This window comes from Spermophilus citellus (assembly GCF_964194105.1).
Source record: "Spermophilus citellus genome assembly, chromosome: 13".
Lineage (NCBI taxonomy): Eukaryota > Metazoa > Chordata > Mammalia > Rodentia > Sciuridae > Spermophilus > Spermophilus citellus.
In genome coordinates this window covers 13,297,503-13,313,237 of record NC_138193.1, presented here as the reverse complement: position 1 = coordinate 13,313,237, position 15,735 = coordinate 13,297,503, and the positions used below count along the sequence as shown (strand labels likewise).

General features: G+C 54.6%; 1 protein-coding gene across 2 annotated transcripts in view; it reads left to right on the top strand.

Annotated features, from left to right (window-relative positions):
• The window catches only part of LOC308632297 (myelin and lymphocyte protein), a 357,374-nt gene that overhangs the window by 12,249 nt on the left and 329,390 nt on the right, over window positions 1-15,735 (top strand). Inside the window, exons 2-4 of one of the 2 annotated variants that reach the window (XR_014018497.1) lie at window positions 5,725-5,892; window positions 6,994-7,119; window positions 10,559-11,455. Coding sequence is in view for 1 of the 2 variants with exons in the window: in XM_081264275.1 (XP_081120401.1) it covers window positions 5,725-5,892; window positions 6,994-7,119; window positions 10,559-10,633 (369 nt within the window). In the remaining variant the exon portion in view is untranslated. Of the gene's footprint in view, window positions 1-5,724; window positions 5,893-6,993; window positions 7,120-10,558; window positions 12,274-15,735 lie in introns of those variants that run through there. The other variant, XM_081264275.1, reaches the window with a different exon arrangement.

Genomic DNA, 15,735 nt, shown 5'->3' with positions numbered 1-15,735 from the left:
GGGCAAAGAGCCGGATCCTCTGCTCCTGGGCCTGAGCCCTGCTTCTCTCTGGTTGAGTTAGGCCTGGGCATGGTGCTGGGCACCACATTTTTTTTAAGTGTTCCAGCTGATGAGATGCTGAGTCAGGACTGGGGACCACAGAGACTCAGCCCCAGGTCCTGCCCCCAGCTGGAAGCTGGGGGCAGAATCGACCGGGATGTCCACATAGAGAGCTCTACCTGTGACAGCTGCTAGAAGCTGCACTGTCCTGTTAGGAGGGATGGTGAAGGGGTGCAGGTCACAGGTGACGGTACTTGTCTGGACTTTAATGCGGGTGAGCAGACACCGGGCAGTGCCTCTGCTTGGGTGAGTAACGTTTTCAAAACACTTGCCTCTGAGCGTTCGCCCCCTGGCAGCTGCAAGTTGCCTGGAGCTTTCTTTACAAAGGGAGATGCTTGACCCCTCACCTACCCCTTGCTCTTGACAAATATTTGGCCATCGGGTCCTGAGGCCAGGCAGGAATGGCTTGCTCACTGCCCACGAGTGCCTTATCTCCCGGGTGTGGGTGCTGCGCCTGCTCTCTGTTTGCTTTCTGCCCACTTAGTAGGTGGAGAGGGGTGGGCGCCGGCTCCCATGAGTCACGCCGCACCTCAGCTCTCCACGCTCACCCCGATTTGAGCCCATCTCCTGCAGCCCCGTGTCTCCACCTCGTGCTGGGCTCCCCGGTCATCTGGAGGTCCTGCATTTGCTTCAGCATCCTCTGGGCTTGGCACACACTCCTCCTCGCCCTGGAGAGCTGCTCCATCACCCTTTGGCCTGCTGATCAGCCCAGTCCACTTCTTTCAAGAATCAATGGAGGGACTGGGGTTGTGGCTCAGTGGTAGAGCACTTGCCTAGCACGTGTGAGGCCCTGAGTTCAATTCTCAGCACCGCACAGAAATAAATGAATAAAATAAAGGTCTATCAACATCATTTAAAAAAAAATTTTTTTAAAAAGTCATGGAGCTGGGCGCAAGCCTGTAATCCCAGCCACTTAGGAGGCTGAAGCAGGAGGATCTTGAGTTCAACTTAGAGAGGCTCTAAGCAACTCAGTGAGACCTTGTCTCAAAGTCAAAAGTAAAAAGGGCAGGGATGTGGCTCAATGGCCTAATGTCCCTGGGTTCAATCCCTGGCACCAAAAAAAAAAAAAAAAAAAAAAAGAAAAAAAGAGAGTCAATGGATACCATGCACCAGGTCAGACTGCTTTGCCATCCAGGGCTGGGGTTGTCCACCTTCCTTACACATGTGTCCCTCTGTGCTGTCAGGGATTGGTTCCAAGACACCCCTCCCCACTCAGCTACCCAAATCGGGGGATGCTCAAGTCCCTGTATAAAATGGCATGGTATTTGCATCCTCTGTATACTTTAAATCCTCTCTGCAGGAGTTCTGTTTTCTAATACAATGTAAATGCTGTGTTCCTGGTTGTTATACCATATTATATGACAAGAAAAAATAGCCCCTACCATATTCATTATAGATGGAATTACTTTTCTGAATTTTTTAGGTGGGGTGACATATGGGGATTGAACTGAGGGGTGCTTTACCCATGAGCCACATCTCCAGCCCTTTTATTATTTTTAGACAGAGTCTTGCTCAGTTGCTGAGGCTGGTCTGGAACTTGCCATCCTCCTGCCTCAGCCTCCCCAGCTGCTGGGATTCCAGGTGTGCACCACCACTAGCTATTTTTCTTAATAGTTTAGGTGTGTGGCTGGTGGGATCTGCAGATGTGGAACCTGCAGGGGTGGGGAGGGGCAGTTGAACGTGGCTGCTGCTCACGCATCTGTCTCTGATGGGCTGCTGGCCTCCGGGGTGGGCGGTGCCTTATCCCAGTTATTGGGTGGTGCCGGGCACAGTGCCAGACGCTTCACACTCACATCCACAGTTTCAGCCAGTTCACACCAGCCCACACGGTGGGGAGACTTCTGCCACTTGCCTGGTGGCAGAGAAAGTGGAGGCTGGGCCACTTGCCACAGCCTCCTGCTCCCGCGGAGCCCCTCGCATGTCCAGTGGACCCTGTGGGATGCGGGTGCCCCGGGGCCATAGCAGAGGGAGAAGCCTTTGCTCACCACAGCTGTGGCCGCTGCCAAAGAGCTTCTGCACAGGACCCGCACAGAGGGAAGAGCAGCAAAAGACTCTGCTCAGGGGAAGGGGACTAGTCCAGGGCGAGGCTGGACAGGACTCACCTCTGTCACAAGCAGTGGGATGAAGAAGGGCACGAGGCCTCTTCTGGGCCCTGCCTCGCCTGCTGCCTTCCTCCTGCTACTCCCCTCCAGCTGTTCTGCCCTCGCCCCGATGGCCCCTGAGCCTCCACCCTGTGGCAGTGGCTGGCCAGCTGTCCATACCCTGGGCACCTTCTGGCCAGGGCAGTGAAGGGCACAAAGGATGACCTGCAAGGTGTTCCCCTGTGATTCCGCTCGTGCAAAAGTTCAGAATAGTGAACTCTGTAGATAGAAGGTAGATTAGTAGCTGCTTAGGGAGACGCAGGGCAGCCCAGGCTGCGTGTATCTGGCTGTGTGAAGCCCACTGACCTGGACACCTGTAATGGGTGGGCCCTGCCGTATGCAAAACGCGTCTCTTTAAAGCTATCTAAAGAAATCGACTTTTGCCAGGCGTGGTGGCACATGCCTGTAATCCCAGCAGCTCCAGAGGCTGAGGCAAGAGGATCAATTGTTCAAACCCATCCTCAACAAAAGTGAGGCGCTAATCAACTCCATGAGGCCCTGTCTCCAAATAAAATACAAAATAGGGCTGGGGATGTGGCTCTGTGGTCAAGTACCCCCAAGTTCAATCCCCAGTACCCCCCTCAAAAAAAAGAGAGAAACTTTCTTTCACACTCTTACTATGAAACCTACTATAGATAAACCATGCAAAGGAAAAACCCAATCTATAAGGGCCCATTTGTTAAATGAGATAGGGCAGAGTCCTGTGGTCTGCCCAGGGGCTGGGGGCTGGGGCTGAGCCCAATCTGGGCTTTGGTCTATGGACAGCTGTGGACAGAGGTTCAGACCGTGGATTCCAGGATCTTGCATCCGTGTGCAAGAGAGAGAGAGCTGGAGTGACAGGGATGGTGCATTTCTCAGGAGGCTGGGAGATCGCCTTTGCCAGGCTGGGAAGCAGACCCAAGGCAGGTCTGGCTCCATCCCCAAGTTCCTTCTGTGTGGCTGCTGGAAGCTCAGAGCCAGAGCTGGCGACCAGCATGTGTGAGACCTTGGTGAGCACGTGGAGCAGGGCCCCTGCTCTGATCTCCAGTCATTTGTTCTGCCCCTGACTGCCGACCACCATTCCTACCTCAGGCCACACAGGGAAGAATCTGGTTGTAAGAGGTGAATTGAAATGACTGCAGACCAGGAGCTGAGTGCCCTTTCTGACTGTGACGTTTCCAGGTGCCACCTGGGTGCCAAGTGACCTTGAACGTATTTTACAGTTGATTCAGCCACAATTACAATATTGCCACCATAAACATAAAAACAAGCCACGATCCAATTCATCTTTGCCTGCCGGTGATTCAGGGGAAGCCCAGGCACCCAGCTCCACGCTGCGCCCTTCTTACGTGAATCAGAAAACCCCCAGAGAGCAACAGTGTTCCTCAATGCCAAGTCCACTGGCCACCAGGAGCACCTCAGTCCCAAGGGTCCCACAGGTCCATAAAGGAGTGCTCACCCACCATGGGTGACCCAAGGTGCTCCTTCGGGGGTTATAGTTCATGAGGCACTTGAGTCTAGCTGTGACCACTCACCAGAACACCAAGGCCCATTAACCCAGGAGGAATAGCCAGTGGTTCTCCTAGGGCCCCCAGGAGTCAGCAGCTACATGCAAGGGGGACTTCCTTCCCACCATCCCCTGGTTGGGGAAAGGGCCATGTCACCACCAACCAGGTACACTTCTGCTCAAGCTGAGGCCCCGAGGAGATGTGCAGGACCCCCCTGGAGCATATGGACAAGAAACCTTAGATCCAGCTCCTCAGATGGGCACAGGTGACCAGACCTAGAGGGGGTCCCAGGCTGATGCCTCTCTCTGCCCACTAGCTGGACATGCCTGACCAACTCTCCTTCCTCCATGCCTTCCTCCCTCTCCTCCTCATCCCTGTCCTGCACAGACATTGACCTGCTCATGTCCCTGGGTCAGTGCCTTTGTGGAAGAGGCTGAGCCATCTGGTTGATCTTCAACACAACGATAAGAAATCTGCACACACCCTCTCCCAGGTGGTTGGAGGATTCTCACTTCTTTGTGGGGAGTTACCAGGGTTGAACCCAGAGGCACTCGACCCCTGAGCCCCATCCCAGTCCTGTTTGTATTTTTATTTAGAGACAGGTCTCACTGAGTTGCTTAGCACCCTGCCACTCCTGAGGATGGCTCTGAATTCATCATGATCCTCCTGCCTCAGCCTCCCGAGCCACTGGGATTACTAGCGTGTGCCACCATGCCCGGTGGACTTTCATTTTTTAGGGTGTCCAGTGTGTGCCACTGGCCCTGCTGCATATCATCAGGAAGGGGGACGCCCACATTTGGTTAATTCAGAACAATTTTGTTTAGATGAACCCAGATACTTTATTGCATTGATTTTTCTATCCAATGTGACTGTCCCTGATGATCCCCAGCCAAGAGGCTCGGAGGACACTGTGGAGACGGTGGTACCTCTTACCTAGCAGGTGGGCAGCAGGTCCACAAGATGGGGTCAAGGCACCATGTGGGTTGTCACTGCAGGGGATGGAGGACTGGGAACTCAGCCCGGGTGCTCAGACGGTGCCACACTCCGCAGGTCCTTGGAGACCTCCACCTCCAGAGCTACCTCCTCCCGTGTCCTAGTCCAGGCCTCACCTGGAGGGAGTCAGGCGGATGAGGCTGGGCTGATGGCCACTGGGGTAAAGAGGATCAAGGAGAGGTAGAGACAGCCCCAGTGTGGGGTCACTGAGGATGTTAGGGCCTCTGCTCCGTCCCCGTGCTCCCTTCTGAAAACAGCTCACCGACCCTGGGGACATCAGCTGGGGTGCCCCCTGGCTAACCCAAGGGTGTGCAGCCTTCACACCTGTCCTTGGCCATCCAAGGAGACAGGACTGACCTGGACCCTCTCCATTCCAACCCCAGCTCCAACAGAGCACTTCCTGAACTTGGAGGTGGAAGGGGTCAAATCTTAAAACAAAACAACAACAAAACCCAGTAACATAGTGCAGCTGATTTGCTTTGCCAAGATCAGAAGAATCGACTGATTGTAAGTATTTCATAAAAGAAAGGACATTTTCATAGCCATGTAAGTGAGGATAGACTCTCAGGACAGCCTTCTCGTGACAGTGCTGCTTGATGTTAAGTTCTTTTTAGAAATGACAAATTATGTCCATGTCCTCTCTACATGGGTCTTCCTCCACCAGTGTTGTTGTGAGAGCTAACTGAGCTAATATTTGTCAAGTGTGTCTGACGATGCCGGGCATGTTAGTGTGATATAAGGCTTACTACTAAAAAAAAAAAAAAATTAAACTGTATTTAAAAAAAAATAAAGGAAAGCGATATTGAGGGTGATTGAAAAGACTGAGATTGGAGACCTAGTCCAGGACTTTGGGGGATGAAAGGGTCATTTTTTAGCAAGGAATATGCCCACCCAGTTGTCTTGGCCTCCTTTCTGTGTTTCTGCACCCCCAGAGCCCCCCTGCAGCTGTGCCCTGGGGGCTGTGTACCCCTCTGGTCTGACCCCACTCCTGCTCCTCTCTGCAGATCTTCGGGGGCCTGGTATGGATCCTGATCGCGTCCTCCCTGGTGCCCATACCCCTGATCCAGGGCTGGGTGATGTTTGTGTCTGTGTTCTGCTTTGTGGCCACCACTGCTCTGCTTGTCCTGTACATCATTGGCGCCCACGGCGGGGAGACGTCCTGGGTCACCCTGGTGAGTGCCAGCCGAGGGCTTTGGTGGGAGGCGGGAGAGTTGGGCCTTTGCCCTGGGAAACTGGCTTCTTGGGACATGGTGGGGCTGCCCTGGAGACGTCTCCTGGCACATTCCCAGGCTGAGCTGGCCCAGCCTCAGCCAGCAGCCAGGGCTCCCGCAGCTAGGAGGCTTGAGGTGGAAGCAGAGGTCGATGTCTGTGCTGCTGGTCGATGTCCTCTTGGGCTGCTCAGCTTCCTCTCCCGTGACCACTGTTCACCCATAACCATGGCCCCACCCCTCCCCATCCACCTGCACCTCTGTTACCAGGAGGGCTGCCTTCACCTTGGGGAGCAGGGTCCCGGAGGCTGGCCCCTGCCAAGGCTCCCCAGTGGCCAGGCCACACATGCTGCACGTCTCCCCTGCCACTGGCTTCTACACAGGGCTGACAGAAAGGATCTGGGAACACAAATGGCATGTGGCCTTTCTTCTGTGTAAGATCCACTGTGAGGCCCTGGAGACCAGCAGCACCCTCATACGGGATACCTGCCCACTAGAGAGGGCCCAGGCGCCCACTCTCAAGAGGCCTCCTGCTTGGACTCTTGAAATCTCTGCTAAATTACAACTAAAAACAGCAGCGTTTCAACTCTTTTGCTTTGAAAAATGCCAGGAACAGAAAAAAAAAAAAAAACAAATAAATAAACCCAACAAAATGGGAAAAAAAACAGAACAATGGAAATGGCCTTGTCCTCTCACTGGTCAAGGAGGCCGTGTTCGAGCCAGGTCTGTGACCACTATGCACATCTCAGGCCCTGAGCTAGCTTCCACCTATTAGACTCCAAGCTGTCCCCACCTCCTGCTGGAGCCACCTGCAGGGCAAGCAGGGACCCTTCATCTCAGTGCTTTCTGGGTCCCCAAGATGGGGGACTTCAGCTCCCCTGGGCTGCACTGGTCACACCACCTCTGTGAGGAGACAGGCTGGGGACTGGCGGGTGGGAGTCAGAGGAAGCAGCCGCGGATTGCAAGGGACCTGAGCCAGGCCAGATGGGGACAAGTGGGGAGAGGCGCTGTGTCCTGGACTCTTTCCCTCCCATCCCTCTGATGCCTGCCCCTTCTGACTCCCAGGACGCAGCCTACCAGTGCGTCGCCGCCCTGTTCTACCTCAGCGCCTCCGTCCTGGAAGCCCTGGCCACCATCTTCATGCAGGACGGCTACATCTACAAGCACTACCGCGAGAACATCGCGGCCGTGGTGAGTCCCGCCTGCCAGCAGGCGCATGCGCATAAGCAGCTCTTGCTGTCCTGCCACCTAGGTGCAGCGGAGGCTGTGCCCTGAGAAGGGAGTGCTAAGCCCAAGGCACCCCGGTGGCCAGGCCTGGAGTGCAGGCGTCTGAGCGCCCCCAGTGTCTGAGGGATCGTGCACCATCTTATTTAACCCTCTCAAAGCCCCATGACCTGGGTACCTATGCAGGGCAGAGCGAACCCGTGTTCTCTGTGGCCAGGTGCTGTGCCACTCGTGACCTTGGCACCAGTTTGGAGCAGTGTGTCTGGACACTTGGGCCTTCTGACCCTGGCCCTCCCGAGGGTTGTCCACTGAAGCAGACATTCAGGGACAGGGACACTAAGGTCAGGGACAGATTTTCTTTTAATGGGATGGGTGGGAAGGGCAGGGAGAAAGGATGTTTCACAGAAGCTTTTTCCAGGGCTGCCCAGGGGTGCGCCTGGGCCCATGAACTCGTTCTGGCTGACGGTGGATTTCTAACTGGGTACAGTGCAAAACCAGAACGGGTTCCCGAGAAAGAGCTCCTCAGATTTCTAGAAGTCAATCCATGTCATGCAGATCCTGGTGCGAAATATGGTAGTAGCCCACAGATAGCTGTTCCGGTGGCCAGACTGGCTCTTCCTCCTTTAGGAAGGGGCAGGGCAGAGGCAGAGAGCAGCCCATGGGGATGGGCAGTGGCCAGCTTTGGGATGGGGTCTGGTGAAAAAGTCCCTCATAGCCTCATCCCTGTGGGCCAGACCCTTTCTCTCGATAAACTGCCAGCTTACAACCACTTCCCTAATCATGGCCACCTCGGGGTCCCTGACACCCCCTGAAGTGTCCCTCAGTGTGAGGATGTCTCCCCACATGGCCAGTTTCTAAGCAGTAGCACAGCCAGCCAGGAGCCTGGTTGTTCTTCCCTCCCTGAAACGCTGGTCCTCCATCTCCACCATCATCCCTCGGACCACTCCGATTCTTCTCTCTGTCTCGGGGGCACCTCTACCTCTCCCTATCCAATCCCAGAAGCCGCTCTCTCAACAGACATCAGCAAAGCATTTGGCAGTTCCCATAAAATTGTTGCAGACTGTGGTAGCAAAACATAGATGGATTATAGTTGGTGGGTCTATGCTTGATGGAAAAGTCCAGGTGGGGCGGATAAGTGCCGGGGCAGGTCTCCAGTTGAGAACCACTGGGCTCTAGTGGATTGTGCTGTATTGTGACTTTTCCTTTTTATCGAAAGGCAGCGTACACTCAGAGAAGTGCACAGGCCACAAGTGTACAGCCTGAATTTTCAGAAAGTGAGATTCCCTGTGCAGCTAGCTTCCAGATGGAGAAATAGGACTCAGTAAATAAAGAGCTTCCAGAAATACCCCTCTTGTCCTACCACTACCACTGTGCAACTCTGCCACCTGTCACCTTCTGATTTCTAGCACCCAATTCAGTTTTGCCTGCCTTTGAACTTCACTCGAGTAGGGTTACACCAGGTCCATTCTTTTATGACCGGCTTCTTTCTCTCAACCTGGTACTTGTGAGATCCATCTTGTGGTCAAGTATAGATGTGTATTGTTTATTTTCACTGCAGTTTAGTATTTAGTATAAATATTTAGTATTTAGTGACATTTCTCCATTCCACGTTTGCTTATGTCCCCACATTTTGTTAGTGGAGTGGGATAGTCATGAGCATGCCCAGGTAAAGTCAAGAGTGCTAGAATCAAGATCCAAATGTTCTCAGCAGGCAGATGCACTGAACCAAAATCATGAAGGTAAATGCAAACCAGGTTCCATGCAGTCATGAGATCCACTAAAAACATCCACTGGATCAGGACACGGGGCAGAGGGAGTCATCGTTCCTCAGGATGTAACCCCAGATCCCTCCCAGCCATAGCATGCCCCTCAGGTGGTCTTGGGGTGGCCATTGCAGGGCATATGGGGGCCTGGGGAGGGGTCTCCAAGCCTCTCTCACTTTGAAGGCTTCTGGCCTGTCTTGAGGCTTCTGTGTGGTTCCTGGTTGGGACATGTCTCAGAACCTGAGCTTCTTCCCCATCTTGTTTGGTGGTGGCAGAACCTCCTTGCCCAACAGGATTGGTGGAAGCTGCCTGCAGAGACCCGGAGATTTCTAGAGAAATCTGGAGGTTTTTTCTAATGGCAGGGTATCTGAAGCCAGAACCCATCCCTGCATGTCCCGGCTCTAACCGCCCTCAGCGTGCCATTCTTCACCCCATTTGCAAAACAGTTTCTATTTCCTGTTACAGTGGGGACTTCTGCTGGGCTTGTGCCAAAGGGCCTCTATGGCCTGGGAGTGCCATCGGATGGGCACAGGGGGGTTTCGGGGCTGCTCACTCGGGTGTGACCGCGCCCTTCAGACCCAGGAGTGCCGAGCTGAATTCTCTTAGGCTTGTTATTAAGTAACTCGGCTTACTCATCGCCTCTGGCCAGTGGGGGGAGAGCTTGCCCAAGCGTGGGGGCAGGGTGAGAGCGGGCACCCTGGTGACTGCTGTTTATGGCATTTTTCAAGAGTCACAGAAGCGTGGCCACCCTAAGTGTTGTGCTTGGGCTGGAAACTCTTGGCCCCTGCCCAAGGTCAAAAAAACAGGTGCAGAGACTGAATTTGGGGGCAGGTGAGCCTTAGGAAGGAGGGTGACAGGAGCAGGCAGTGCCCAAGTGACATGCTAGCCAGTGACCATTGCCACCACCCCAGAGCTGTTGTTCCCAGTGACAAAATGGCTGCATCCTCTCACAGCCTTATTATTTTTAATTGATTAATTAAGTCATTTAAATCAGGTATATATGGCAGCAGAATGCATTTTGATTCATTGTAAGCAATTGTCACAGCTTTCTTAGGGAGCCCCTTCTTTTTTGACAAAAGCTAGACATCCTCCTTACCTTCCCTGACCTGCACTTCCCATGGACCCTGGCCTTCACCCTGGCCTGGGTGGGCAATGATGGATCCCAGGATAAGAGTCCAATAGGGTGTTGGGATGTCCAGGAGCTTGGAGACCCCATCAAGGGCCAGCAGGCCCATGTCTCAGATATCATAGCTCAGCCACCACCATTGCTGGTGGCCACTGTCTTGCTGGTGCCTGTGAGGGGGAGGGGGCAGTTTCCACTGAGTCATTGACACCTGCCTGGATGCTTTCCTTGCAGGGGCCCTCAGTGTTCCCATTTCAAGTCAGCTGACCACACCTGGACGTTGGGTGAAGTTGGTAGTTTCATCTTGCATTCTAGGACCCAGGGATCTTGAGTCAGGTCCCCTGGGGCTGTGTGGGGAGAGGATTAGGGATGCACCTGGGCTCCCCAGGAAAGGCTGTGTGCGTGAGTGACGGACAGTGGCAGCCCAAGGACCATGCGGTGCTCCAGGCAGCGTGGACCCGTGGGCCTCCCTGCCTGCCCCCCCACCCCCAACACTAATGGGGCTCTCTCTGGGTTCCAGGTGTTCTCCTACGTCGCCACGCTGCTCTACGTGGTCCACGCCGTGTTCTCTTTAATTAGGTGGAAGTCGTCATAAAGCAGCCAGACTTGAGCTGAAAACCCAGAGGTGTTGGCGGATCAGCCCATCCTTCAGCGTAACTTTCTAGAAGGCAGACATGCTCTCAAGGGGGCAAAAAGAAGAGAAAAAAAAAAGCAACACTTTCCCACGGGTATCATGTTGACCTTCCCATTGACCTTTCCACCAGGGCAGGGACTGGCTGCTAACCTGCAGTGCTGAGCTGTCCAGGGCCTCTTCCTGTCTGTGAGAGGGCCTGTGGGGTGGGACACAGGGAGCGTGACCTCAGAAGACCACAGCATCCCCTGCTGGCCCCTGGGCTGGGTCTTGAGAACAGCAGATGGGAGCTCCCATGGGCTCCGTGGAGACCCATTTCATGGGGTGCTTCTAAGCGTCGTAGGAACTGAAACTCACCCGACTGACATTTCCAGATGCCACAGTGGAAGATGAGAACCCTCTGAAAGACTTTATAAAGTGCCCGTGTGTACAGTTCCTCTGTGGCTGTGCTGGGGGTTTGGTTTGAATTGCCCTGTGCTGGGAACCGGCTCCTAGCAGCCTTCTGAGGACCTTTGACTTAATCAGGAGGCAGCCTCAGTGACAGTCAGATGACATCATGCACGCTCAGCCACTGCCCTCACCCTCCCAGAATCCCACTGCCCGGATGGCATCCCCTCCCTGGAAACTCGCCAAGTGCCAGCCTGGGCCCCAGCCATTCCCCCCAGTAGTCTGTGCTCAATTAGAATTCCCTTCAACCGCCCGGCGTGGTGGCACCCGCCTGTGGTCCCAGTGGCTTCAGAGGCTGAGGCAGGAGGATCGCAAATCCAGCTTCAGCAGCTCAGTGAGGCGCTAAGCAACTCAGTGAGACCCTGGCTCTAAATGAAATACAAGAAAGGGCTGGGGATGTGGCCCAGTGGGTTAGTGCCCCAGGGTTCAATCCCTGGTACCAAAAAAAAAAAAAAAAAGAAAGAAAGAAAGAAAGAAAAAAATTTCTTAAACCCAAAGAAAACTAGGTACAGATGTTTCCTCTCACTTTTTGTAAAGCTGATCCAAACTGTTTTGAGCTGTGTGGTCTGTTCTGTGTTCTCTGGTGACATGGATAATCAACTGGTTTTAGAATGTCCCTGGGGAGAAAGGGGACCCGGCTGCAGAGTCGAAGGAAGCAGAAACACCCGGTGGACACTGGGTTTCTGGTGTTAGCTGTCCAGGCTGTAAGTCGACAAAGGTCCCTAAGTTGGGAATCTGGAAGCCCAGCCCCTGTTCTGAGTCCCCTTGATCCCATGGCTCAAGAATGAGTGACATTCTAGGATCACTGGTACCAAAATCTGGGTCACTGGTATCAAAGTCTAGCCACTTGCAACGAGTCCACTGAACATAACCGAAATTTCATAGGAAACCATGAGCAACAGGCTTGGCAGGGGCTGTAGCTAAAAAGCAAAACTAAACTACAAATTATGAAATAATAGGGGTTTGTCATGTGTTTACAAAATCTGCCATTCAGTGTCGATGGAAGGAAGTCTCAAAACTGCCCTCCGCAGGGACTCACCCCAGAACTTGGTGCAAGCGAGGCTCCTTTGCAATAGGGAAGGGAGGGAGGCAAGAAGGCTGAATTGAATTTCCCAAAGTTAAAATTTTTTAATCATTTAAATAAACTTTCATAGGACCTCTCTCATTTTTGCTAATGATAAAACCCTTACTAGTCCATGGCTTTGCTGAAGACTCTGATACAGCTTCCTGTCCCTTCTGTCCCAAGACCATTTAGAAATCTGCAGATTCATTTCCCATTTGAGTTGCATCCAATTTTTTTTAAATACTTTTCAGTATTGATGGATCTTTCTTTTTGTGTGTTTATCTTACCGTGGTGCTGAGGATCAAAGCCAGTGCCTCACACGGGCCAGGCAAGTGCTCCACCACTGAGCCGTGACCTCAGCCCCTGAATTGCATCCTACTGGAATCGGGTGTGAATGGGGCAGGTGTGGTTTCCTCAGGCCCCCAAATGCCCTCCCCAGGTCTTGCTCCCCTTCTCCTGCCCCTCTAACCCACCCACCCGGTGCCCCCTCTGCTCCTGCACCAGCTCTCAGCTGTCTGTACCCAGCTTTTTGGTGTCTGCAGGTGCAAGTGTCAGCTGAGTGGCAGTCCTACCTGCTCAGGGCACCACTTCTCTGAGAACCCACGATGCCTGGGGAGCCAGGGGTGGCGAGCGAGGACATTTAAGGAACCTGCTGGGCAAGCGCAAAGGCACCCAGACCCCAGAGACTGAGCTGTGGCCGAGCCCCTGATGCTGGCTCCCTTGGCCCCTCCAGGAAGGGGTGGATCTGGTGCCCAGGCTTCTCTGCATGGGGGCCTTGGGCAGCCCCTTCTGGCCTTGGGGCCCTGATTACTCCCAGATCTGTCCTTATGCAGATCTGACCGCTGGCCTCTCGAGAAGTGACGACAATGAAGCCAGTGTGGTGGCACACACCAGGGACTTGGGACACGGAGACAGAGGATCACACGTTGGAAGCCTCTGTGACTTAGTGAGAGCCTGTCTCAACTTGAACAATAAAAAGGGCTGGAGATGGAGTTTAGGGGGAGCCCTGGGTTCAATCCCCAGGGCTGAAGGGGAGAGAAAAAGGGAGAAGCCACGGTGAGCACCTCTGGTGGACATGCACGAGGCACGGGCACTGGACTGCGTGGGCAGAGGGACAGCCCCGACCTCGACCAGGGCCTCACAGGTAGGGGTGCGTGGGCCTTGGACTCCGTCTTCTTTTCGAGAGCGGGGCCATGACAGTGCCCCGTCAGGCAGCCCCTGGGCTCTCCTCGGAGAGCCAGAGGCCTGCCTGGCCCAGCACGCACCTTGCCAAGGGGAGGGACCTGAGGCTTCCTAGGCCCCCAGAGCAGAGAGCTCCCCTTTCCCCGGGCCTGAGAAAGGATGGAGGGACTCTTGTCCGTGGTGTGAGCAAGAGCTGAAGCTTGCGGACCAGATCGAGCCGGGGCTCAGTGGGAAGTGACGGGATAGTAGACCCAGTGGAGTGGCCAGCTGGCAGGGACCTCAGGGGTGGAGCTGGGCCTCTGGATCCTGTGGACAGTGCTCTGGCTGGACTCAGCCCAGAGAGCCACCCAGACCGTCCCTGCTGCCTTCTGGGGCCCTCACACAACTCCCTGGGGCTCCCACGGGGAGAGTGCAGCCCAGGAGGCCCCCGGGGAGGCCGCTGTGGGTCAACTCCAACAGGGACCTGAACGTTCACGTTCACCTTGCTCCTGGAGGCTGAGGGGCACCTCCTGGGGGCATCCTCCTGGTGACCTTCCCCTCAGGGCAGGGTGGCCCGGAGGGTCCCATGCTGCCCACCTTCCCTGGAAGCCAACCTCCCGACCTGTCTTCTCATAGTAGGTCCCCAGGGCATCTGCCCCTCTGCAGAAGACCCACTTCTGGGGAAGTCAGGCTTCCTCCACGTTCTAGAACCTGACGAAACACTGGCTCTTATTGGAGCCCGGCAGGCGCAGCCTCCGTGGAGGTGGACGGTGCCCTGCACCAACTCCACAGGGACAGAATCCCCGCTGCCAGCCGAGGGCCAGAGGAGCTGGCCTGCAGGGCCCACACAAGGGCCTCTTGTTCCAGGGTTGGGGCCGGTGTGGGGTCACAATGGGGCCTTTAAAGGAAACAAAGGGCCTCTGGCCCAGCTGAGTGACCCCGCACCCACACACGTGGGCATCTGCCCAGGGCATTTGAAGTAGTGCAATTTGGAAAAACAGATTGACAGTGATTCTCCCCACTCTCTGCCTGGTTCAAGGCCTTCATTCTGTCCCCATAGTGTCCAGCTTCACAGCCTGAAGGAGCTGGCATGCCACAGGCAGACACTGGCTCTGAGCTAGGACCCTCTTTCATAGGTAACCAGGCAGAAGCACAGTGCCAGGCTCCCTGGGTGGCACCTGGAGAGTGCTGGGCTTCCTTGAGCAGCACACGTTCAACAGGCACCTGCTAGGACATAGGCAATGCCATTGGGTCCCCCTGCTGCTCTCAGCACTTCTTTGTTTAATCCCCAAGACAACCTCATGGGTCCCATGAGTCAGCTTCCCGTCATATCACAAAATACCTGAGATAATCAACTCAATAAGAGAAAAGGTTTATCTTGGTTCGTGGTTGCAGAGGTTTCAGTCCACGGTCACTTGGCCCTGTTGCTCTGGGCCTGTGGGAGCCCAGTGCATCATGGTGGGAGGGCTTGGCAGAGGAGGCCCTTTGGCAACTGGAAAGCCAAAAGAGAAAGAAAGGGATAAGCATTCCAATACCCTCTTCAAGGGCACACTCCAGTGATCTAACTCCTTCCACTAGGCCCACTTTCTAAAGGTTCTGCCACCTCCCAAAAGCACTATAGTCTGGAGAGTAAGCTTTCAACTCATGGCCTTTGGGGGACATTCAAGATCCAAACTATCGCAGGGTCCCATGCAGGTCTATACCATTTACACAAAGATTCTAAGGCACAGAGAGGTTGAGAGACTTGCCCAAAGTCACATAGAAGAAAGATATGGATTCCAGTTCCAATGGCCTGTCATGCCTGAGATCTCACTACAGTAGGGTCCCTGTGCCCTGGGCAAGTGGGCCCAGACATGTCACATGCACAACCCTGACTTCACCAGTACTGAAAGTGGAGTGGTCTCAGGAGCTTATGAAGCCTGCGCTGATCCTGAAAGCAGCACTGTGCTTGGCTTTCACCCCAGGAGCAAACCCGTGGGGCTGTGTGCTGGCAGTGGCAGGGTCCCCCTGGTGTGGCCCTGGGCCTGGGCAGTGGCAGGGGTAGCTGGCAGGCTGGACCCAAAGGTGGGCTAACCTCCACCAGGTTTTGTGAACTGAGTGGCCGAGGCACAGTCCCCCCAGCTGGTCCAGGTGAGTGGCCTCTGTCCCCTCCACTGCAGAACACCCACCCTGCCCCCTGGCTGTTGGACGGCTGGAGAACTTGGTTGAGGTAGGACCTTGAGACCAAAGGAGGCTCAGGAAGCTCCAGCTGTGGTTATGGAAAGATCTGGAAGGGTCCTGAAGTTTCTAGCCCAGCAGACGATGGCTGACCGCCCTCCTGTCATCCTGTCATAAACTCAGATGGAGACTTTGCTCTCCGGTTAGCCGTGACTTCCTTTAAAATAGCCCTGCCTGG